Source organism: Mesoplodon mirus (assembly GCF_964341445.2).
Source record: "Mesoplodon mirus genome assembly, chromosome: 20".
NCBI lineage: Eukaryota > Metazoa > Chordata > Mammalia > Artiodactyla > Ziphiidae > Mesoplodon > Mesoplodon mirus.
In genome coordinates this window covers 29055680-29082132 of record NC_138996.1, presented here as the reverse complement: position 1 = coordinate 29082132, position 26453 = coordinate 29055680, and the positions used below count along the sequence as shown (strand labels likewise).

General features: G+C 41.1%; 2 protein-coding genes across 4 annotated transcripts in view; one reads left to right on the top strand and one right to left on the bottom strand.

Moving 5' to 3' along the window:
- Nucleotides 1-8747: 8747 nt before the first annotated feature.
- Nucleotides 8748-24675, bottom strand: RWDD4 (RWD domain containing 4). 2 transcript variants are annotated; one of them, XM_082608392.1, is made up of 8 exons: nt 24394-24675; nt 22212-22292; nt 17956-18065; nt 17701-17848; nt 16261-16378; nt 14063-14112; nt 10713-10788; nt 8748-9453 (listed from the first exon to the last, which is right to left on the bottom strand). In XM_082608392.1, the coding sequence occupies exons 1-7, from the start codon at nt 24415-24417 to the stop codon at nt 10756-10758; spliced, it is 564 nt and encodes a 187-aa protein (XP_082464518.1). In that variant the 5' UTR covers nt 24418-24675; the 3' UTR covers nt 8748-9453; nt 10713-10755. The 2 variants fall into 2 exon arrangements, with proteins under 2 accessions (XP_082464518.1, XP_082464519.1); XM_082608393.1 differs by lacking the exons at nt 8748-9453; nt 24394-24675 and having other exon boundaries at nt 10091-10788; nt 17956-18061; nt 22212-22294.
- Nucleotides 24676-24867: 192 nt separating this feature from the next.
- The window catches only part of TRAPPC11 (trafficking protein particle complex subunit 11), a 42379-nt gene continuing 40793 nt past the window's right edge, over nt 24868-26453 (top strand). For both annotated transcript variants that reach the window (XR_014292383.1, XM_082608698.1), the window contains exon 1: nt 24868-25034. The gene's annotated coding sequence lies outside the window, so the exon portion shown is untranslated. The remainder of the gene's footprint in view (nt 25035-26453) is intronic.

Genomic DNA, 26453 nt, shown 5'->3' with positions numbered 1-26453 from the left:
CTAGCCCCTGTCGGCTTTTAAGCATCCCGTCCGTGTTACAATCTGTCTCTCTGATCACAAGGCGACACACAGCAGCAAGTTCGAACCTTACAGGCTCTTGGTTTTCAGCTAAACAGCAAGAGCATCTCTCTGAGTCCTGCCATATCTCGCTGCATGCTATGGACTCTTCGTAGGGCCAGACCAAACCTTACAACAGCACGTGAATGTCTTGAATGTGGCATTTCTGTACTTCCATTTGTTGGCAATCTCACAGTTTTCATATCTTTAAGGTATGGTGGCTTAAAGGAAGGATAATGGATTTACACTGTGTTTAGATTTCAGGGAGAGTAAAGCTTCTAGGAGGGCATTGTTCTTGAGCTATATTTACGCGAAGGTGAAGGAACCTAGGAGCTGGATGATTATTTCAGACTGAGGGGCTGGGGCAAGGAGAAGGAGAACAAGCGCCCGGCACTCCTGAAGACTTTCCTGGCTATGTCTTTCTCCCTCCCTCTACAGAGACTGATGCTATTTGTGATGTACATCTTCTGTAAGCCTCAGCCAGAAATATTTGCCGAAATAAAGGCCATCTGTCCTGATGGCTGAATGCCAAGTTGTAGGGATCTCCCGCGGAATACGAAACAAGCAAATGAATTTATTCTAGAGAAGGAAGACCTGACTTGGACCCCCTATGGGCTTTAACACTCCCTGGCCTTCAGTGGATATCCAGAAGCCAGTGAGGTCAGGCTCCCCCGTATTCCAGCGCTCTCAGTAGAGCACAAGCCTTCCAGGAGCCACTGTGCATGCACATGTGTCTCTTTTTGAATCAAAGAAGATGCTTGCTGGTCAGCATGGTGCAGTGGGCACCCAGTGAAATGGCCCAAGGGAAGGATCTGGTAGATAGCAACAGATGACGCAGCAAGAAAGGGGTGACAGCAAAGACCTGGAGACTGTTAGAGGCAACAGGATTTAGAACCCAAGTGGGGAGGTGGGCCTTGGCTAGAACGGAGGTCTTTTACTCAGTGAACATAGGTGCACCTGAGTATACTCGCAGCCCAGGGGGTAGTGTGATGGTGGGGAGATGACTTACTTTAAGCAAGTGGTTTTCCCCCAAACTGAGGAGTGGCTTTTTTTTTTTTTTTTTGCGGTACGCGGGCCCCTCACTGTTGTGGCCTCTCCCGTTGCGGAGCACAGGCTCCGGATGCGCAGGCTCAGCGGCCATGGCTCACGGGCCCAGCCGCTCCACGGCATGTGGGATCCTCCTGGACCGGGGCACGAACCCGTGTCCCCTGCATCGGTAGGCGGACTCTCAACCACTGCGTCACCAGGGAAGCCCTGAGGAGTGGCATTTAATCAGAGGTGTTAATGTGAGTTTTCATGGGGAAAGTTGACACGGAGCTTAGGATATGGGCAGGTATGAGGAGGGGGGCGGGAAGTGGGAACTATGGGGTTCCCCAGTAGCACGTGGGCGCTGTCTATGGAACAGAGGAGGGAGACAGGGAAGGGGGGACCCTGGGGGGAAGTACAGTTCTCTCTCTGTGGTTTTACTTGGGCTGCCTATGCCAGTGCTGAGCTAATGAATATTCGCCAGAATCTTTGACCTAAGTGCCCACAGACTGCCTTCTCCTGATCTGAATTGTAAATCCTTGCAGAAACCAAATTCTACTGAGTTAATCAGCGAAGGTCAAGGAAGTATAGTCCTCTCGGGGGAGAGAAGTTAAGACAAGAGCTGGGGAACATGCCTCAGCCCGATGGCCCAAGGAGGAGGGACCAGAGTCCATGTCACCAGGTATTGACACAGATTCAAGCGCTTCCTTTGCAGGCAGCCCTGGGACAGCTGTCTGAGTGGAGATGCCCGACAGTCCTTTCCTACTAAAACACTGTCACTCAGCATTCCTTTCACTAATCATTAAAACCAGTGAGTATGGAAAAAGCACACTGTTGAAGGGTGAGATTTAGGAAGACGGAGAAAGAAATGTTAAACTGATTATCAGATTGCTTCGGAACGACATTCTCCTTTTGCTTGCGGAATCACAATGTGGGTGGCAAAACAGAGTATATTTTTGTTTTTAATCACTGACTCAACCCAGTAGTAAAGTAACGGCTCTGCCATAAAGCATGATGTAGTTAGAATGACTCAGAGGGACAGCTCAGGTGGGAAACAGTGGGACACTAGCTAATTCTGCAGCTTATTAAGGACACAGGAAGCTTAAATAAAATGCATGATTCTGCTATAAATTTGAAGGAAACTAAAAATTTAAAGCAAGGATCCATTTGCTGACAATGAAAGTGGTAGAATGTTTCTTGCAATCTCTTAAACTGAACTCTCAGGACTCTGTTAGATGGACTGGGATCAGAATAAAGCACCCCGGACACGCTCTGGTCAGCTGGTTTGTTAGAATTCACTCCTGCAGGCTTTCTGCCATCTTTGGTCCCAACTAAGCAGTGTTCTGGTTAAACACAGGATTATCTGATCGAATTCCATTGAAATCCTCACAGGCACTTAAGGCAAGCAGCAATTTAGGATTTAGAAAAGTGGTTTTCAATTTCTAGAAAATAGAACTCACAGTACATCTTCCACCACAGCCCAGAATATAAACACACACTGGTTCTAAAACAAGCTGGAAATGTTTCACAGAACTTTATCTACTCTTAGAATGTATATTGTGTTCTGATCTATTCTATTCTACTCTATTCTGTTCATTTAAAAAAACTTGCTGTTGGAAGCCCACAATTGAATTTATACCCACTCATGCGTTGGGTTGTGAACCAGTTAGGAAAACACAGGTTTGGAAAATGTATTTGTCAAACTAAACCAAACCAAACACACAGATATTGAGATCAGAGTAGTGGTTACCAGAGGGGCAGGGGCCAGGGTGGGGAGGGCAAAATGGGTAAAGGGGGTCTACTGTATGGTGATGGACGGAAACCACATTTTTGGTGGTGAGCAGGCTGTAGGGTATACAGAAGTAGAACTTTAATGTTGGACACATGAAACATAAACCAATGTCACCTCAATAAAAAATAAATTTTAAAAATGCATTTTTCTCTATTTCATTTATCTATATAGGGGAATGATAGATAGCCAAGATCATAAACTAGAAAACATTTGATATTGATCTTCAAGGACATCTGATTTGAAGAACCAAGTTGACAAAGTATTTGTTTTTAAAATAATAACTGCCACTTATTGCTTATTCTGTACCCATTACGATTTTAGGCTCTTCACAAATATTTTCTCTCATCTTCATAACCACTTTTCAATTCAAGGTATTATTTATGACTCCTGTCAAGGGAAGAACCCCAGCCTCATAGAGGATGGCAAGAAGTAACGAGGCTCCAAAGGAGGTGACAAAGCAAGCCAGCCGATCGACTGGCCATAACGCCCTAGTCTTGGGAAGTAAGCAAGACTCCATGGACCAGAGTGAGGTAGTTTGTTACTCTCAGCACAGCAAATGACAGCAGCTCAGCATGATGGAACCAGTGTCCCTGACCCTACACCCCATGGGATGGGCCCGACGGCAGCTGTGGGTTGTGCTGTAGCTGAGGTCCAGGGCCAAGGGCTCAGCACCCTTTACAGTAAGACTGGACAAGCCAGTCCCACAACCAGCAGGGCGAGCAGGGTGCACTGCAGTCATGCTGTGGTTGCCCGTGTGACTCAGCTGCACAAAGGGCTCGGGATGGAGGATGGGAAGGCCTTGCAGGTTGGCATCTCAGCAAAGACACGTGGGGTCCTCGGGCCTCATGGTGGTCTGCTTCTCCCAGTAAGTCCCCATCTTACAGCTGAAGTACTTGAGGCTGAGAGACATCATTTACTTAAATTCACATGAATAATGCAGAAGGGCATACCTTTAATACATCTGCTGGATTCTGATGCAAATGCTCTTTTCACTCTACCACTGAGTTTACCTTAAATTTATAGAATAATTTAAGGAGAATTAATATCTCTAACAATTGATTTTTTGCAGTTGCTAAGGTCAAAAGCTTAAGAGTCACTCTGCCACATTGGATTTGATCCCAAATCCAATCTGGTGCCTTTCATCCAGGATATACCTAAAGATACTGATACTGATTATGGATGAGTAATAGTAAAGGACATTATCCATGCACACGGATCATTTCACACATAGACAAGCATAGAAGTGGGAACAATTCCTAGAAGTGGAATTTCTGGACCAACGGTATTTGTGATTTTGACAGGCATTGCTGAATTGTCTTTCATAAAGGTTGCATAATTTACACTCAAAAAACTTTGTAGGAGAAAGCCTGTTTCCTCACGCCTTCCAAAATGGTATTACCAAACTTTTCAGTCTTTGCCAGCCTCATAGGAGAAACATGGAATCTTACTGCAGATTTCATTTCTCTTATTATGAGAGTGAACATCTTTTTCTTTAAGTCATTTACATTTCCTTTTCTAAAACTGTCACATTATTTGCTCATTTTTCTATTGATAATTTCCTCTCTTGATAATTTCTAAGAGCTTTTTCTATGTATATATATTGAAAGTAATTTTTCTTTCAAAAATTAAATTTTTTTCCAAAAAGAAAAATAGTTTGTTGTTTGTCTGACTTATGGAAATTATTTCTATGCAGAGCTTTTTCATTTTTACATCATCCAACTTAGCATTTTCTTTATGGCTTCAGGGTTTTGTGTCCAACATAAAGAAGGGCGTCTCATTCTGAAATTATATACTTAAGAATCATTTTTTTTCTTGATCTATGGAAATTACTATGATGTAAATAGTGAGATAGGAATGCCTTTCCTTTCCTCCCCCCAGGTGGCTATCCAGTTGTTCTAATACCAGTTATTGAGGAAACTGTATTTTCTACAGAGATATCATAAATTACTGTATATATTTAGGTCCATTTCTGGATTCTATTTTATTTCATTGAACAGAGCAGGTGCCAGTACCTTATCACTTTAATTCCTGTTGCTTGAAGTATGTTTTACTAATAGGTAGAACTAATCTTGCTTTATTACTCTTCTTTTTCAATATTTTTCTCTGGCTGTTTTAGTGTGCTTGGCTTTCCTTAAGAACTTCAGAATAAGCTTTTTTTTTTCTTTTAAAAATCAAGTTGCAAAAAAAAAAAAAATCAAGTTGCGAGTTCACTGAGACTACCTTAAATTTGTAGGATAATTTAGGGAGAATTAATGTCTCTGACAAAACTGACTTTTTGCAATTGCTCAGGTCAAAAGATAGGAGTCATTATTATATGATTTCTGGCCGGTGCCACACGGCTTGTGGGATCTTAGCTCCCCGACCGGGCCCTCAGCAGTGAAAGTGCAGACTCCTAACCACTGGACCACCAAGGAATTCCCTAGGAATCATTGTTGATACACGTCTATTTATTTCTCCCACCTCCTTCATCTGATCTGTCAGCAAATCCCGGGAGCAGTTCTCTCAACACACATCCAGAAGGTGGTCACTGCTCACCCACCTCCCATCCTAGTTCAAGCCATCATTATTTTCACCCGCATTTCTGCAACAGCTTCCCCACTGGTCTCTCCTTACCTTCCCTTCTGCTTCAGTCCATCCCCAACACGGAAGCCACAATAAACTGTTGAAACAAAAGTCAGATCGCCTCACTCCTCTGCTCAAAGCCCTCTATAGGATGGAATATTATTCAATCGTGAGAAAGAGGAAATCCTGCCCTTTGTGACAACATGGATGGAACTTGAGGGCCTTGTGCTAAGTGAAATAAGCCAGACAGAGGAAGACAAACACTGTATGATGTGTATGTGGAATCCGAAAAAAGCTGAACGCGTAGAAACAATGTAGATGGTGGCTGCCAGGGGCTGGAGGGTTGGGAGATGCTGGTCAAAGGGTACTAACTTCCAGCTATAAGATGAATAAGTTCTGGGGATCTAATGTCCAGCATGGTGACTATAGTTAACAATACTGTATTTTATACTTAGCAAGGCAAACAGATCCTAATTATTCTCACCACACGCAAAAATAATTATATGAAGAGATGGAGGTGTTAAATAATCATAGTGTGATAAGTGTATCAAATCATCACGTTGTACTTACACAATGTTATATGTCAATTACAGCTCAATAAAGCTGGGGGATAAACCCCTCTAGAGGCTGTCCACCTTAGAGTGAAAAAAAAGACTTGGAGAAAAAGAAACTAAGGGAAAAACTTAACAGATGGCATTTGTCAGCATGCAGTGGGAGTGAAGTTTTTCTTTTAGCAGATGGATGGCCATTCTTGTAACCGCTCCATGATTTCTCCGTTATCATGAGAATTTTAAATAAACAGCATCCACCAATTAAAAATTTTACCTTTGAGCAGTCCCTGGAAGGCGAGGAATAGTTAGTGTATTCCGCATTTATCGAATGCAATGGCCAACTGACAAATCCTAGATTTAGTAATCTTCAGAGAAATAGGACAGAAAAAGGAAAAGTTTTCACTTTTAATTTTTCACATTTGTGTTAAAAAAATCATACTATTGGGTAGAATTTGAAAAAGGTGTGATTTTAAGAATTCAAAACAGTGAAAAGAATGTAGGAATTAATAAAGTATTTGCATCCACTGACACCTCAGAGGGATTCAGATTTTCCAAGGATACAAGGGTCCAAGTCTTAGTATGTTCCTTCACAAATGAGGTGGACAGTGATTCAGAACACCTACTGCTCTCTGTAAAAACACACATGCAGTGTCACCCTGCGGTAGCCGCAAAATGAAGCTCTGGAGCATGTAAGGGCAAAGGATTCTTCAGTCTACACACAGTGAGGCTGCTGAAGCTCGTTCTCTGTAACTCCATACGTGAAAACCTTTCTTATCTCCTTCTGCATTCTAAACACTGTCATAGATTAAAACTTTCAAGGTTAATTTCTTTCTTTTTTTTGTGGTATGCAGGCCTCTCACTGTTGTGGCCTCTCCCGTTACAGGGCACAGGCTCCGGACGCGCAGGCCCAGCGGCCATGGCTCACGGGCCCAGCCGCTCCGCGGCATGTGGGATCTTCCCGGACCGGGGCACGAACCCATGTCCCCTGCATCGGCAGGCGGACTCTCAACCACTGCACCACCAGGGAAGCCCTCAAGGTTAATTTCTAACCACTTAATTATGAGCAAAATGATTTCATCTGCATTCTCCCCAACCCTGGGGACAGTTTCCTCCTTTTATAATTTGCATTCTCTTTTATGAATGAAATAAGAAAGAACTGATCATAGAGACGGTTTGTTGTTTAAAGCATTAAGAAGAGTGTCCCAACAGGCCAAATCTTTGCAGGGGGCCACAGAAAAAGACCTCTTATAGCACCAGAAGGCTGCGGAGAAACGTGCAAGGTCACTTCGAACTTCCCAGCTGCCAGCAGTAACTAGGGGAAAATGGGCAGAGGTGGGAGTGTTTCCTGTCTATTTTATCACCACCATCAGCAGGTTATAATTTATTTTGGAAACTGGATTGATACAGGAAACCCAGGAAGAAAATGATCACACCTCTAGAAATGGTGGGAAAATTGAACTAATTTTCTTATTTTTGGTTCTTATCAGTATGAAATTAAAGCTATTAAAATTATTTATTTATTTACTCAGGTATTAGCTCTTAGGTGTTCTCTTCAGTTCTTCACATAAGCAAAAACTGTAAATCTGTAATAATGAAAATTCTTGCAGGACAAAGTCTTTAAAAAAAACCCTACTCCAAATCAAACGTTTTGCTCCTTTCCCATTATACTATGCAATGTGGCTTTAATTGGTCTTCGGTAATAATGCAAAATTAATGACAAACGTTATTAGCACTCTGAAAGGCATATTTTGTCTTTTTAAAAATTAACGGTTTTCATAAAATTTGTTCCATCTTTTGTACACTTTCATCAGTGGCTTTCAAACTTTTTTCACCATTACTCACTTTAAGAAATAAATTTTACATAATACTTACACATACACACCCCAAAATACCCTTACAACATGTAGTATATACTGGTATTTTCTGTTTAATCCTATTCTAGTCCATTCCATTAGAAAAATTGCTGGTAAAGACACTCAATTAATTTCTTCACTAATGGATCACAAACTGCAGTTTGAAAAACACTTTAGACCATACATCACTTCCTGATTTTGTCAAATAATCAAAAACACTGAAATTCAGAATAGATTACCAGGTAATTCCTACCAGATAACACCTCCTGTTCTGTTTTTACTCCATGGGGCTTCTTTGGAGGTCTGGATTGAAGGTGGATTTGTGGTCCATTTCAGAGTGGATTTGTGGTCATTTCTATCAGTTGTCCAGAGGTTCTACCCACCTGGTACCATCCTGGCTTGAGGGTTTTTTTGAGATTGTCCACATGGGGGAGGAATTTGGGCTGAAACCCAAGTATGAGATAACTTGTTATGGGTGCAGGAGAGTACATGTATGTATACCGACATTTTCTGCTATACCCAGAACCAAAGTTCAAGACAAGAACTCTTCCTCAGGGCCCCCATGGGGGACAGGTCTCAGCCTCATGCATGCTGTGTATGTGTGCATGTGTTATGTCTCTCTACCCTGGGTTGATCCTGGACTTCATCTCCTGTCTTCTGGGCCCCCTGAGGCTGTGAAAACTGAAGCTGTCTTTAACCTCAAGGTTCCAACTTTCATTTAACTTTTTAGACTCTGGGTATATCTTCCCCTCTCATCAGTTCATTTAAAAAACCTTTTTTAGTCCAACATTTGGAACAGTTTCTAGCTGGATGGTACATCTTGTACCGTAAGTCTGTGCAGTTATAGAACCAACAATTCTCTCTCAAGTGATGTGAAATAAAACATGTAGAAACATCACTGGGTGTAATTCAGATTTTATTGCTTATTATGTCATTCCATACAACTTTAGGTAAACAGACGTTGAGAAAATATACTGGGAGCATTAAACAGATGATGGCACTATTGATGAGAATATTCAAGTGTTTTACGTAAGGTAGGAAGAGGCACCACTGCCACCATCACCCCCCTGAAACTTGTACATTTCGTATAAAAACAGTAAAAATAGTTCATTGGCATTTAACTAGCATTAGTCTTTGTAATCTATGAACCACGATATGCCTGAATAATTTCAGAATCTTCAGAGCAAAACAAAGCATTTTCTTCCACTGGCAGACATAGCAGTTTCAGTTTCTTTAAAAAACAAGCAAACAAATCAGCACAACAAAAACTATACACACAACCGCAAAACAAAGAAGTTGGCATATTCCAGTGGTCCTGATTTTGACGTTTCTATCGTATTAATGCAAGAAATAAAATGTGATTCAGCATTTAAAAATGAGACAAGCTTCTTTACCATAGTTATACTTACTTTATAATTGAAACGATTTAACTAAAGCCAATGTTAACCCAGCAAAAACCATGGATATAACTCAAACTGCTCTTTTGATAAAGAAACTTCTTTAAAAGTTAACTATTCTTTAAAAACTCAGTCCCGAGCTGCACAGGTGTCATTGAGGAACCAACAACGGACTCTTCTAGAAACCACGGCAGTAGTTCTAAGTGCTTTTGAAGCTGGGGAGTATATACAGAATCACTGTAAATCTCACATACACATCAGTAACTTCCTGCTAAAACAGCATTTGAAAGACTTCTATGTCTATTTTTACAAAGATGAGTGGGCTCAGACATACATTTGGATACTTGAAAAGAAACAATGCTTGAAATGTGGTTTTATGTGAAACCACTCAGAAGAACTCAGTTATCCAACAACTAAAAATACACAACAACAGATAAATAGGAATTTATGAAAACCACTGTCTCTAACAATATAAAAATTAAATATTAAGGCATCTTTTACTCCCATTTTGGTATATGCAGCAAAGAGAACGGTTTTAAATAGGAACCAGCACTTCTAGTCAAATGCTTTCTAATGTATTTGGCAGATTTGGTTTTTTTTTTCTTTCTCCTATTCCACATACCATTGAAATCTCTCATGATCAAACATCATAACCCAAACCACGAGGAAAGTATAAACAGATTATTTATTTATTTATTTATTTATTTTTATTTATTTTTATTTTTTTATTATTTTTTTTGCGGTACTTGGGCCTCTCACTGTTGCGGCCTCTCCCGTTGCGGAGCACAGGCTCCGGACGCGCCGGCTCAGCGGCCATGGCTCACGAGCCCAGCCGCTCCGCGGCATGTGGGATCTTCCCGGACCGGGGCACAAACCGTGTCCCCTGCATCGGCAGGTGGACTCTCAACCACTGCGCCACCAGGGAAGCCCCAGATTATTCATTTATTAAAAAGCAGTTCACCCTTGAAAAATAAAAAGGAACTACAAAGAATATTATGTATAAAGTTCAAATACTAGTATTTAAATTTCTCTGAAGCAATTTACGCTTCAGTAATTAAGAGAAAGAAGGGATGAAGACGTAAAGACGAGACGCCTATTAAATACGGATCACGCTGTGAACTCACTGTTCACTCGGCCTTCTGCTCTATTGGGATGACAATGTGAAAAGCGCTTCATACTCCTTAAAAAAAATCACATCCACCAGAGTAAGATCACATAAATGAACACTGATGATTTATAATTCCCCATATTTGTCCATTTACAAAGGCCAACTGGCTTCATAAAGTATACTAAACAGGAACGTTTTCACCTTTTATTAAGGCAAGTTTGTGAAAGTAATTGAATACAACCAGATCTCTTCATGAGCTTTCAGCTTAAAACATTTTTTTACATAAGAAACATACAAAAAAATTGTTATATAAAAAGCCACCTCAATACCAGAAAAGAGTAATGAAAGATTTCAAACCCAGTTTACTTTTGAAAGGATGCTGTTCCTCCCTCGTCTCAAATTCCAAGGGCTATTCATCATCTTTAGAGCCAGTTTTGCTTAACTATAAAAAAAGATGAAAGAAATATTCAACAAATTTAAGTGATCATATTATTTGAGTTCACTAGTTCCACATCATATCAAGTCAACATTTACAGTTAATAGAACAGGCAACAAGGTACAAGTAACTTGCACCATCTACAGTTCCCACCATATGGAAATACTTTTCAACTTTAGCCTCAGCTACTTTAAACAGGATTCTTTGAAAACATAACCTCAACAGAACAAGAGGGGTAAAAAAATCCCTTGAAGCTTTCCAAGAAATAAATTGGAACCAAGAGTATACAAAAGGTACCATTTATAAAATGAACGATATTCTTCTATTTTTGTTTTTTTACAAACAATAAATTCTAAAATTTTAAAAATGTATAAAACACTTAAGATTTATCATCTTAACTACATAATCCTTACAGTTTTGAAAATGTGATACAAGTCTTAAACTGCGCTTCTCAAACATTTTGGCTCCAGGACCTCTTCCCACTCTTAAAAATTGAGGATCCTAAAGAGGTTTTTTTTTTTTTTTAAATGTACATTATACCTACCTGCATTTGAAAAATGAGAAATTTAATTCATGTAAAAATAACAGGGGCTTCCCTGGTGGTGCAGTGGTTAAGAAACCGTCTGCCAATGCAGGGGACATGGGTTCGAGCCCTGGTCCTGGAAGATCCCACATGCCATGGAGCAACTAAGCCCATGCGCCACAACTAGTGAGCCCATGTGCCACAACTACTGAAACCCGCATGCCTAGAGCCCATGCTCTGCAACAAGAGAAGCCACCGCAATGAGAAGCCCACGCACCACAACGAAGAGTAGCCCCCACTCGCCACAACTAGAGAAAGCCCACGCGCAGCAACAAAGACCCAACGCAGCCAAAAAAAAAAAAGTAAATAAAATAAATTTAAAAATAACAATAATGACAACCCAGTCACATTTTAAAAATGAAAAACTGCATTTTCTAAAACAAAAAACCAAAACTTAAAGTGAAGAGTAGTGTTGTTTTACATTTTTGCAAATCTCTTTATTATCGAGCTCAACAGAAGATAGCTGGGTTCTCACAAATCTGCTTCTATAGTAAGGCAGATATAATGGAAAATGTCCAACAAAAACACAGTCCAAGTACTAGGAACAAACGGAGTGAACACAGAAATGAACGTACTTAGATCCTAAACCTACTTACTATCTTAGAAAATTCTGGAAAACGCAAGAATATAAAAGCACACATTCCATTAGTGCTCTAATAGGAGAATGTAGTGATGGCATCATCACACTTCATGCAGCCTCTCGTAAATGCCACTGTACATGTGCGAGAGGAAGTGTAAAAAAGGCAAAAACACCTTGCTATTTTGATGCAAATAGTTTGAACCTGACAGTCCCTCCGAGAGGGCCTCCAAAGACCACATGTGGAAACCACTAGCTTAGGGTAATGGATTCTGAGTCCAAACCGTGTCTAGGTGGTAAGCTCCTTCTTAAAAATCTCTCTCCCATCTCCCAAGATTACTGAATTATTTGAATTTTACTTTCTTTTTTGGCTTAAAATTCTTATTTATATTAAGAAGGTCTCTCTTAAAAACAAACTGGGGGCTTCCCTGGCAGTGCAGTGGTTAAGACTTTGCCTTACAATGCAGGGGGTGTGGGCTCGATCCCTGGTTGGGGAGCTAGAATCCCACATGCCTCATGGCCAAAAAACCAAAATATAAAAAACAAAAGCAACATTGTAACAAATTCAGTAAGACTTTAAAAAATGGTCCACATCAAAAACAAAAACAAAAAAACTGAAAACGACACTTCTGGCTCTCGGGAAAGAGGAGCGTGATCACTTGAGATGATGCAGATTATTCTCCTTTTCATGCTTGGCTGGGATGAGCCACACCAAAAAGATGGATCCTTACTCTTATTTGGGAGACAGCTCCTTCTGGAGCAGGCAGCATTTTAAGGGGAGAGCAGACTTAGCTGGGGAGATAAATACAGGTGCACCTGGGACAATGGTAAGTATCCATGAAGGATCAGTGGTGGGGGCCCAAGTCAATGAGGGAAAGCCAGAGAAGCTTCACCCACACAGATCGCTTGTATAGGGTCAGCCTCTTCCCAGGAAGGCAAGAAGTAGTAAAGGCCGATCTCAAAATTTTGCAGGTTGGGTTCCAGATGACCGCAATAAAGCAAACATCATAATAAAGTGAGACACACATTTTGGTTTCCCAGTGCATATAAATGTTTACACTATAGTTTATTAAGTGTGCAAAAGCATGATGTCAAAAAAAACGATGCACATACCTTAATCAAAAAATACTGTATTCCTAAAAAATGCAAACCATCGTCTGACAATGCAGGATTGCCACAAACCTTCAATTTGTACAAAACAGTATCTATGAAGCAAGATAAAGTGAACTGAAATAAAACAAGGTCTGCGTGTACTCTGTTTCTTTATTCCAGTTGTGGCTCATGGCTCCCTACTCTCAGGTAATATTTTTGTACTAGATTTTAGAAGCACAAAAATTACTTCAAATAGGTTCTATAGAAAAGGCATCCTATGGCCCAAACAGCTGGCTTCAAAATAAACTTTCAGAATACACTGCTTTTAAATTACCCATACTTGTGGGTCCTCATTAATCCTAATCCTGGATCATATTAATTACTCCACACAGGAGTAGTGACACTAATTGGCGTGAAAACTCATTTCATGAAGTCCTAGACAGGGCATTAACTTACTGTATTAAGGATCAGTTGACGAGTAAAGCAAAAAAAAAACAAAAACAGAGAGAAGGGGACAAAATGTTCCAAGTGGAAAGTAAACAATTTTCAATAACAAAAACAGAAAATCTTTCTTGACAATGGTGGGCAATTACATTTCGGGTCTGCCGTAAAAAAATACTTAACTTCTACTAAGAAATCAAAGTACTCCTTTTCATGACTTGTTTCAAATTCCATATTATCTATAATTTAGAGTCATATTTTAGTACTATTTTAGTCTAAAATAGTACTAAAATATTTTAGTCTATTCTTTAGATGTACTTACATAAACAGGCACACTTTACTGTAGTTATAACTCATTTCTACAGATTTTCCATTATTAAAAAAAGAAAACCTAAAACCGAGGGTGTAGGGAAGAGAAAAATGTGAAAGATATTTCAAAAATACTTACATGCTGAACGTGAAAAAGGAAACAGACATCCCAGTAAAATCCAAAGGTTGACAGGGAGAAAATGGAAGATATATATTTCATTACTTGATGGCAATAACTGTAACAATTTTTTGAAGACTGAAATATAAACATTACATACCTTCACCACATCAACCCAGTTCCAACCTCGAGGAAGTTCTCCTTTGTGATCTAAAGGATGAAAACAGTAACTTTATATCTAAGACCAATCAGTAATATTTAAATTTAAATAAGATTTTATATACTACTCTACACAACAAATGTATTAGAAATTTAAATAATAAAAGGTCCTTGCTTACTAAAGTGAGAAGTTGTGTCAGTTTGCTCTTTTGTGAGTTAGTGCTCATACCAGGAAGCAGGCTCAAGACAAGAGGCCTTCTCAACACGTCTGCCTGCAAACCTAAGAGGAGGCCGGGCCAACTTATTTATTAACTGCTGTGCTCTGATAAAATATCCATTATTTAATCTGACATTCTTTAATCAGGGCTTTAATCTGTTGGGAGCGCTTAAAAGCAAGCTCAACCCTTTTATAAGAATTTATAGTTTATGAAGTAATTTCACTCTTTTAATAGAATATTCAAGTTTGAAAAATAGTTTAATAAATGTAGTCTAAAAATTTTCAACTTAAAATGTCTTGATTTCCTCTTTGCTTGATGTATCTATATATGTCTCACTTTATGAAACCTTCAAAATCTGCATTCAAATCAAGGACACTAATTGTATAGTAAGAGAAACAGAAAGTAACCCTGTGATTCTTATAGGAGAAAAGCTCTATCACTGGAGCTCAATTTTAGATGGTAATGGCTCTTTTCTCCTTCATGCCAATAAGAATTTTTTTTTTTTTTTTTTTTTTGCGGTATGCGGGCCTCTCACTGTTGTGGCCTCTCCCATTGCGGAGCACAGGCTCTGGACGCGCAGGCTCAGCGGCCATGGCTCATGGGCCCAGCCGCTCCGTGGCATGTGGGATCCTCCCGGACCGGGGCACGAACCTGCGTCCCCTGCATCGGCAGGCGGACTCTCAACCACTGCGCCACCAGGGAAGCCCGCCAATAAGAATCTTATCTCACTGGTTACTGGTTATAAGGGGGCACGGGGGCAGACCACCAATTTTGGGAACCAAAACTTACCCACAATGCCACAACTGTCCCATTAAAGTTTTATTTAGAATGCAAGTTTCAAGTCACAAGCTCCTGCACCATACTTATAGGAAGATAAGGACTTTTAGGTGGGCATCACCAAGGAGAGGGAGGTAGGGAGATAGTAATGAAAGGCAACAACTGTAGGTCATTATGTATGAAAGCAACAGTGACAAACTAACTGACATATATGCTAAAACATTCTGAAAAGAGATGAACCAAAATTCTAAAAAACAGATTACAATGGCTAACAATTTACTGTTTCAGTTGTTTATACTTTAATGCTGCTTTGACAGTAGGTATAATGGAGTCCCAGATTTTCTATTTCATAAAGCAATATGACCTCAAAAAATGTATTTTGAGGGCCAACACAGTTGCTTTCTTTTTATTTTGCCACAAATGACATTAAACAAAACATAAACAACCAAAAACTACCATAACTTTATAAAAGAAAGGGTATTATTTTAAACCTCTTCACCAAAGTAAAAGGGTCACTTCTTTTAATAAAGGGCAGCTTGTAACCATACAGCAATAACACACACACACAGACGTTAAGTATATGTACACACTTGTGTATGTGGATAGAAGTATCTATACGCATACATGATAATGTCCTCATTTTCCTTAACTGGGAAAAAAGTTTACAGATTGATGTCAATTTGCAAAGTTTTAGGTTAAATAAAGAAAAAGGACCAAATATATATTCTTAAATCTTGTTGTATAAGTAAGTCAACTACAGATGAAAACATTAAATTATTTATTGTGTTAAGATCTGATGGTATACCAGACTTCATTTCAAATAAAAGCTATATTTCAAAAAAATTTCAAAAATACACTTATCTGTCATAAAGGTACACGAACAGGAAAATTCCAAACACGTCAGAGAGGGTACCAGTAAGACACACATCTGTACACTATTCTAATGGTCTATGATCTTCAGACTCATTTATAGTTACTTTGCCACTTTACCTCCTTCTCAAATGTTTATCTCTTGTGGTAAAGTAGTAGTAAATATTTTCAATATACGTCTGTGACCTAAAACAGTCTCTGATCCAAATGTTCCAAGAATGAAGAGTACAGAGAACTAATCTTCTAAATCTAAATATACTTATTAAGCATCCATATCATACCAAAAAGCAACCCAGTTATGTGTGTTATAAAAGAAAAAAAAAATAACACAAACCTGTTTTATCTGCCAGCTTTCGTTTCTGGGCTTTTGAAAGTTGTTCTTTTTTGTCTTTTTTCTTACTTGATGGGGCTGTGTTAGGAGTTTCAACCGAGATGATATTGCTTATGGACGTCTAGAAAAAAAGAACGAATTCTTAGACTCAAGCCTTAAAACTTACCAAATTACCCTAAATATGGCTATATCCTGAAATGAGTTGACAATTTTTAGGTTTGTGAAGTAAAAGAATCCTTTATTATTATATTCATTTATTAGATCAGGAACCTTAGCACATTATTGGTTTCACTCTCCTAAAAGTTCACATTGAAGGTCATAATATTAGTTATACTGTTATAACCAGGTCCCTGAGAAACAAGATCTGATACCAGGATTATGCTGAAGTTCTGAAGTGCCAAGGTAATTTTACAATTCAGTTAATGCGCTATTATTTGAAAGTTAAATATGTCTTTAGAAAAATCACATATGCCTTAGAACCTCCTGGTTCCCAGAGGAAATGAAGGAAATTTTTTAAATATCTGGGGTCATGTAGTCAGATAGACAAAACTTAAAATGCTTACTACGTGCCAAGCATTGCCGTAAATGTTGTACAGCTATCACTCATTTGATCCTTAGTACAATCTCATGAGGTAGATACTATTATAATCCCCATTTTACAAATGAAAAAACTGAGCACAGAGAGATTAAGAAACTGCCCAAAGTCACACAGCAAAGGAGTGCATGCTCAGGGCCGTGCGGTCTGGCCCCCGGTCCAGGAGCTATTGCCCTCCACTGCTTCTCCAGCTGCCTCTCAGTGTCCAATTGTGTTCATGGGGGACATGGAAGCCAGAACTGCTCGTGGCCTTTGGTTTACAAGACAAAACTCAACTGATACTGACCACTGAAAGTCTTGGAATGCATGACTTGGTGCAAAGGGGTCTAACACATACCTGCTTAAGGTCATAAAAGATGATTATTTCCTAAAACAACTCTAGAAATAAAATAATTCTTTCCTATTTAATGAAGTCTCCTCAAGCTGCAACACTTTCCAATTGAACTGTGGCAGGACTACTTACGACTAAATAAGCCTTATGGAGAAAGTACGTAATTTCATATGTATTTCAGCACTACGTAAGAAACCTTCTAGCTGAACTTCATGAAGGTGTTAAATAAACTTGAAAAAGTATTTGGTTCTACACAGCTCAGTTTTGGCACACCCACGAAGTATTCTAGGCTTATGTAAAGGGTAAAATCTAGAGAATATAATTTCATTTTTAAAGATAAGTAGACACTAAGAAATCTAAAATTCATTGTTCTTATTTAACTCAGATGTAACTATCACTTTAAATCTAACACAAAGTCTCCCTCCAATTTCTAAAAAGTCATAACTAGTAAAAATGAATTACCAGCAGAGCAAAACCCAAACAAACAAAATATGGTGAAACTGAATCCCCTGCTCACAGCGGAATGAACAGGATGGTGATTCTCCATGAACTGTTCTTTATTGTCCTTGGCATATTCAAACAATGTGTAGGTCATGGCCGTCCCGAGATTGACTTCCACTGCTTCCTGTAACTTGGCTAATATGCTCTGCTTTACAGCTGACGATCTGCAATGCACAAGATATACATTTGCTAAGAGAAAAGTAAGAGAGACAGTTACCCTGTCCCCGCCTCCCAACAAAAAAAACCCCCATGAAAACGAAACACTACTCACATGGTGTTGTTAAAAAAGGCGTTCATAGATATGATGGGAGGCGTCTGGGGATAGGTTTCTGTCCAGGAAATCTCTATTAGGAAGGCTTTGGGATCACCATTCTCACCTATCTGAAGAAAAGGGAAATCTTAGGCTTGTAAAAAGTGCTACAAAGGTAGAATATTAAATGATGATCTTTAAAATGCTGACTTCTTTCCAATGCTCATGATCAGATCAGTCATGTCATATTTTGAAAAGTTCCGGGGTTTGGGCTAAGACCCAGCAGAGGGTGAGGGCTCAGTCTTTTATTAGTCTGTCTTTTAACTCACTCCTAGGCTGTTTTAAACAGCTTTAGCTGATGTCCATGGCCTGTCTCTCTCATCAGCCTTCCAATCTTTTCCAGCCCCAAGATTATGTCTGATACATGTATTTTTTTGTTTCATCAAAGCTTTCTGAGGACAAAGATAAGACATCAACTATGGGAACAAGAAGAGAATGGACAAAAATGAAACCCCACAAACTTGAAACACCTCATTTTTGTCTTAAGTTTTCCAATTGCTAAATCATAAGAGGCTTTAAGAACAGGTAAATTGACATGCATTAGCACAATCCCAAGAAAGTAGAAAATGAAATGTAAAATTTATAGAAAAAAGGGTAGAGAGATAAGGAAAAGAAGTGCTTTAGGCTGGACAGCAACTCCTGAAAAAGTTTTTAAAAATTTTAGGGACTTCCCTGGTGGTGCAGTGGTTAAGAATCCACCTGCCAATGCAGGGGACACGGGCTCGAGCCCTGGTCCGGGAAGATCCCACATTCCGCGGAGCAACGAAGACCATGTGCCACAACTACTGAGCCTGCGCTCTAGAGCCCGCAAGCCACAACTACTGGAGCCCACACATCTAGAGCCCGTGCTCCGCAACAAGAGAAGCCACCACAATGAGAGCCCTGCGCACTGCAACGAAGAGTAGCCCCTGCTCGCCACAACTAGAGAAAGTCGGCGTGCAGCAACAAAGACCCAATGCAGCCACAAATAAATAAATAAATTTATTTTTAAAAAGTTTTTTTTTAATTGAGGTATAACTGACATACATTATATTACTTTCAGGTATACAGCATGATTCCATATTTGTATATATTGCAAACTGATCACCACAATGAATCTAGTTAACATCCATCACCACACATGGTTACAATTTTCTTTTTCTTGTGATGAGAACTTTTAAGATCTACTCTCTCTCTCTTTTTTTTTTTTTTGCGGTACTTGGGCCTCTCACTGTTGTGGCCTCTCCCGTTGCGGAGCACAGGCTCCGGACGCGCAGGCTCAGCGGCCATGGCTCACAGGCCCAGCCGCTCCGCGGCATGTGGGATCCTCGCGGACCGGGGCACGAACCCGTGTCCCCTGCATCGGCAGGCGGACTCTCAACCACTGCGCCACCAGGGAAGCCTTATTTTGAAAACTTTTACAGAAAAACTAGAATAGAACAATGAACATTCACTGACACGTATCTTATTCACCACATACCTATTATTCCACCTGCCTTCTCTTTCTTCCACTACAGGACCAACTCCCTTTCCCCAATGTATGTGATCTTTTTCCTTTGGCATTTGTTGAACCATTTGAAAGTAAACTGCAGACATCATGAAATGTCCTTAAACTAAAGTATCCTAAGAATAAGGGCCTTCTCCTTTATAACGACAAAATCATTATCACACCCAAGAAATTCAACATTGATACAAAAATATTATCTGATTCATAACATATTAAAAGTCACCAATCATATCTAAAGTGTCCTTTAACAAAGCACTGCCTCAACCACCAAATCCTTAATCCTATGAGGATCGTGGATTACATCTGATTGTCAGATCTCTTTATTCTGTTTTAATTTAGAACAGTCCCCAGTACCCACCCCACCTCCTAAATGTTTTTCACGACAAAAAGAACCTAGGCCAGTTTTCTTGTATAAGTCCCCAGATCAGGACTGACTGTTTCCTCTGTTCAGAATCAGACTAAACGGCTTTGGTAAATGGCTTTGATAAAGATACTGGGTGGGCGATGTGGTGTACTCCCCCAGCACCAAATAATGAGGCACATAAGATCTTCCAGAATCATTAGTGGTGATACCAAGCTTGATCACTTGGTTAGGGTGATATTCTCCAGACCTCTTCAATGGAAAGGTATCATTTTCATTTTATAATTACGAAGCAATCTGTGGGTGATACTACAAAACCATGTGCACAGCTTGTTTCTCAACAACTTTTCACTCAAAGGTTTCAGTATCCATTAAGGATCCTTGCCTGAAACAACCATCACATTGGTTGTTGCAGAATGATGATTTTCGAATAAAACTATGGAATGATTCATGAATCCGCATCTCATTCTTGCACAGGGCAATGCTAATCTCTTCTGTAGTATTTTTAGTATATGTGCTGCTTTGTGGGTTTTTAAATACTTAACATTAAACATCAGTCAAAAGACTTAAAAAATTTTCACCCCAAGTTTTTACTTGACTCACTTTTATTTTCTGACCACTAATGTTTTTATTCACATCTCCTTACCCTCAATCATACCCCACATCAATATAAGGTGAGGCTTAGAAATCATGTCAAATAAACTTCGGGATCTGTTGCTATACTGACATAAGTTGATTACCTGTATAATGGACGTCATCGGTTTATGCTTGTGTTTTTTTAAGTAGAGATAATTAAAAAGTAATAAGAGTGTTGGGTGGGATGAATTGGGAGATTGGGATTGACATATACACACTAACATGTATAAAATAGATAACTAATAAGAAGCTGCTGTATAGCACAGGGAACTCCACTTCGCTGTACAGTAGGAAAAAAAAAGTAATAAAAGTTACTTGCTTTATGCAGTCACTAAATCCTTACTCAAAGTGTAAGTAGAAACAAACTGCCACATGCCTCACACTGTGCGTTACCCAAGAGACAAGACCACTACTGTCTTCAAGGGAGACAGACCTTCAGACAACTCACTAAACTGCAGCACTAGGAACAGTTCCAAAGGGACAGAACATAGCATGAGGAAATGGGGACTAATCGATTCTACTTTGAAGTCAGGGGACAGAGAGGAGACATGGCCCACGTACGTCACAGGGGAGGCTTGGGGTAAGCGTTAACGGAGGAGTAGGATGCATGATGGATGAGAGGCGAGGGCAGGAGCAAACAACGTGTCCCAAGACAGAGTAGTAACGACAGTGCAGGGAAACATTTAACAAGGTATCACGTCTAACAGACGCCAGTGCTAGCAAAGTCTGGAGACACAGTCCAAAGCGAACACAAGGCACTGGGTGTCAAGCTGAGGAGTTTAGTCCTCATTCTACAGGAATGGAGAAACCTTTTTAAACAAAGGAGTGGGATAACTCATTCCGTATTTCAGACAGCCAGCTAGTAGTAGCGGGAGGCCTAGTGGTGAAGCATCACCAGGGAAGCTGCAATAAGAACAGAAAGGGGAGAGTCACTGAGACGCTGCTAACCTTGTCTGTGCAGGAACCCAGGGTGTGACCAGGACTCAGCCAGAACCAAACCCCAGGTCCTGTGACTCAGCTCACTGTGTCCAAATGTCACACTTCATTGCCCATAAATCCATCCTACAGGTCGCATCAGAGTGTCCACCCGACAGGACACACACACACACACGTCCTCAGGTCTCTAACATTAATCAATATGAGCTGTGGGAGCTTGGGAAGTTAGGACTGAGAAGTTACCTTTAAAATTAGAAGGTAAAACCACATAATTTCTAATGTTTCTTCTGTTTCCAACCTTTTAAAATTCTCTTACAATAAAAACATTTATCTTGGGCCTCCCTGGTGGCGCAGTGGTTGAGAGTCCGCCTGCCGATGCAGGGGATACGGGTTCGTGCCCCGGTCTGGGAGGATCCCATATGCCGCGGAGCGGCTGGGCCCGTGAGCCATGGCCGCTGAGCCTGCGCATCCGGAGCCTGTGCTCCGCAACGGGAGAGGCCACAACAGTGAGAGGCCCGCGTACGAGAAAAAAAAAAAAAAAAAAAAAAAAAAAAAAAAACAAAAAAAAAAACATTTATCTTAGTTTTTAAAAGTTTCTGAATTAAGTTTTCAAAAGTTGAAAATAACTCATGTCATGGTGATGAGTTTTCATTTAAATGCTTCAGCAAATCCAAAGACATAATAAATGTAAACCACTAAACTAAAACAAAACAAAACAAAAAACCCCCAGCATTTTAAAAAGCAACTTTCGTCTTTTCCAACAAAGTAGTAAGTGCTTCTATTCATGCCAGGTCTTACCCTATATTGAAATGAAACTGGACTTAATTCCCGGAAACTTTCATCTCCTTCATAAATAGAACGCAATGCCTCCAGTTCCATCTGAAAGAAATGAATCACATGAGCGTTGTTTAGTCACATAAACGGATTAGAAATAGAGGATCTTTTGTTTCTGGTTCAAGTCCACTCAACAGCGTAAAACTTGGCTGACGTACATGGCGGTCTACGTTTATGACCCAGGTGCGTATACTAACACATCACAATCCTAATCCTTTCTTTAACACTATGCACCAGGCACCGCTAAGCATTTTGCAGTGGATTATCTCACTTAATTCTCACATCGATCCTATGAAGATCTTACTGTTTTCTCCTTCCTACTAGGGAGGAAAATAAGATTCAGTTTAAAGCAGCTCCAGAGCCTATGCTGTCTCTCTGCTAAAGCCTAGCCTGGGGCAGAAAGAACATTAAACCTGCGGACGAGAAGTATGAAACACAGTCATTCCCCCTGATCTACACATACTATTTATATTTGTAATCCCTACCACAGAAGGATACAAAACTTGAAAAAACACTTATGGACAATAAAAAGAACTTTTAAAAAATGGTAGTTAGAAAGACATTGACAAGTATCTGTCCAAGATGGGAAAAAGGACTGCAAGAGAAAATGTAACTAGCAATCCTTGGCTGGAAATACTTCTTAGAATGCTGTGGGCTTACAAATGAGAAGACCCAATCACTGTCGTGATTACTGACAAAGACCTCAGAAGAGGTAAAGAAAAGACTGCACGTCCGCAGATATTTTAGTTTTCAAAAAGAGGCATGTTGAGAATTCTACAAACTACAGGATGGTGAGTTTGACCTACATGGACAACATTTTAAGACAGATCATTAAAGAAAGAGCTCAGCGCCCATGGCTCACAGGCCCAGCCGCTCCGCGGCATGCGGGATCTTCCCGGACCGGGGCACGAACCCGTGTCCCCTGCATCGGCAGGCAGAGTGTCAACCACTGTGCCACCAGGTAAGCCCAATGCCCCCATTTTAAAAAAAGAACATAAATAAACTTATAATGTGTCCACAGATACACAATTCCAGAAGAGTGAAGGAACTAAAAAGAATGAACAACTGGAGAAGAGCTAAAAGGAACCAGCGGGCACGAGAGAAGGAGGCCTGAAAAACTGGGCAGGAAGATGGTCTTCAAACATCTGAAAAACAGTCTTGTGGAAGAAGATGCTATTTTACTGTTAAATGGAGATGGCTGGTTCTCACCGCAGGAATTTCAACTCAGTAAATCTGAGCTAGAGTGCAGGTAACTGTTTTTCTAACAACCACCAAACGGTTCTAGGCGGTGGTCCATGGGCCAAACTTCGAGAAACCTCACACTATACGCTCCATGCTACACAGTAAGAACTGTTCACGCCTTAGCTTAGAAACTCAACTGGCAAGAATATTTTAGAAGGATTCAGACATCATAGCTTGTTGAACTTTGGGTCTTCTTTAAAGGTAACTTCCAATACCGAGATTCCATGACATGTGTCATGTAAAAGTACTAACCTTCAAGCAGTACACTCTAAATGAAAGTGAACTCCTACTTACAACTCTAATATCATATGATTCAATGTCAAAGTGGCATTTCACGAGAAAATATCTGAGTGTAGACCATACAATTCCGGTAGTACATGGATGGTCAAACCAGACTTCGTATCCACTGAACAACTATCACATGGATATATTAAATGATTCCTTCCACCAAGCAATATGGCCAGAAGACACTAGTGTCATTATTTCCCTGCACCAGAAATTTAACTAACTCAATTACCTTTCTCTACCAGCCAACAGATTTTAAAATGTAAAGGTGATTAGATTCCCAAAGAATCTAACTCAGAACTAACTCAGAACACAGGCGCTGAACAACACACGGGATTTAAGGCGAGCCAAGTGCACCAGGTCGCGGGCCAAGGACACTCGCCCTCGTTATCAGGAGACCTGGGGGGAACCCCAGGGTTTGCAAAACTCAAAACTGCAGTGCGGGGGAGGAAGGGCAGAGGTGGTCTCCTACCCAGGTAGGCGCGCTGGGCCTCTCCGCGCAGGACACCCGCAAACTTAGGGCACCTCAGCCAGGCTGCCGTCGTAGAGGCGAGGGCACGTGCGGGACCGGGGAGGGGCACCCCGCCTGCGCGGGAAAGGAGCGTCCACCCGGACTCACCTCCTGGTCCTCGTTGGCACTCATCGCGCCGGTCACGGGGCGCCTCCCGGGCGGACGGCGTTCGCGACAACGAAAATAAAGCGAGGGCAGTGGCCCTAAGGCCGGGGCGTCCCTCTTCCGCGCCCTGGGGTGCTGAGGCACACCCTTAGCACCGCAGACGAGAGTCTCGCGTGTTCCCAGTCCCCGGAGAGCGCGAAGCCGTCAGCAGAGGATTGCAAGCGGAAACCCAGCAACCTCTGCAACAGGCGAGCCAGCGAGTCGCAGGAGAAGCAGAAAGGCGGTAACGGCAGGGACCCCGCCCCCTCCCTATCGCTTCTCCTATTGGCTCCTTCTCTCCCCGCCCCCAGCTCCTGCTCCTCTAGGAAGCGGAGCGTCTTCCTTACGTTTCGTGGAGCAGCGTAGAGTTCCGGGACGGCGATTGGCCTAGAGAGCTGTCAGTCAAGCCCAGAAAGTGCTTCCTGTGCCTGCGCGGATGGGCCCTGGGAAGTCTCGCTTGTGGGCACCGGCTCAGGGGCGGTGGCGGTAGGGACGGCCTCCGGCGTTTTGTGACCCCCCCCCCCCACCCCGCCTGCTTCCCCTGGTTCTCCCCCGTTTGGCGGCGACCGGCCACAGCTGCAGCGGGCTCGGGGCGTGCGGCCTGGGTGAGTCCGGGTCGGGAGACCAGTGGGGCCGGGCGAGACCGCCGAGGGAGATTGCTAGCGCTTAACGATACTGGTTTGGGGGGCCTGTGATTTCGTACAGCATCAGCGAATGCATTTCTCTTTTAGCTTCTAAAGAAAAGACACACCTATTTCTAGGGCCTCCAGGTTTAAGGTGGGTAGGGGAGGAGAGGAGGAAGATAGCGTCTGCCTTTAGAGCTGCAGCGTTTCTTCATTGGAGCTACCGGAGCAGGATTCTGCGACCCTGGGGCGGTATCCTTTCCTAAGTTGGGCTGTTGCTTCACATCCTCAACATCAGCTTTCGTTTCACCATCCCGGCCCCAAACTGTCCTTCCTCTTTTGATTGTTTTGTAGTTGGACATCTTTGAATCCCATCCTTACTGGCCTTGTGTCCTGCATCCCGAACCTCCGTTAATTAAAAAATAGCGACTGCATTATTTTTTTTAACCTGCCACTTTCGTTAGGTCACCTTTCTTTGCAGTCCGTCATTCTTTCTAAGGGTCTTCCTTATAATTTTATGACCACGCCAGCTTCCAGACGACTTCCATTGCGCTACAGGATCTCCCATCCAGAGTGTTCGCTTCCTACTTCTGCACCTCCTTCCAGGTCATAGTTTGGTTAGTTGCTTCACTGGTTTTTTCCAGGAGATCTGGAAATTTCTCCTATAGGCTGTCATCGAGATCCAGACAACCTCTGCACTTGTCCTTTGCTGATATTCTTCCCATTTTTTGCCACCGAATAGGCACAGCCATTTCAAATGCCAAAGCTTTTAAGGTACAATGTGGCAAGAATTTCTGATACAATTTTCGTACAGTTATTTTGGGACAGAGTTACCGTAATTTAGAGCTGCACTGTCTGGTATAGTAGCCAGTCGCCATAGGTAGCTATTGAGCATTTGAAATAGGCTAGATGTGCTCCGGGTGTACAATACACACCAGACTTTGGAGACATAGTATTAAAAAACGTAGAACATCTCACTAATAACTTTTATAGTAATGTTGAATTGATAATATTTTGGACATTGGTTAAGTAGAATATTATTAAAATTAATTTCATCCCTTTCTTTTTTAATGTGACTACTAGAAAATTTTAAATTATTTATGTAGTTTATATTATATTTCTCTTGGACAGGATTGTGATTTTAAGTGATTTAAACGTCATTTCTGTTTCCCCTTATTTCCACTCCATATTCAAAGGACACAGCTAATTCTCTTGAGCCTCTGGGGTTATTAAAGGAAGTGGGTGTTTAGGGCTCTAATCTAGACTCTTTGGGATCAAGCAGTGGTACCTAAATTGTGTTTTGACCATCTCTTTTTTAGTTTCACCCCACATTCACTAGAACTAGAATCTGTTTCTGAACATGCAGTCCTTTGCCCTCATACCTTAATCCTGTCCTCAGAA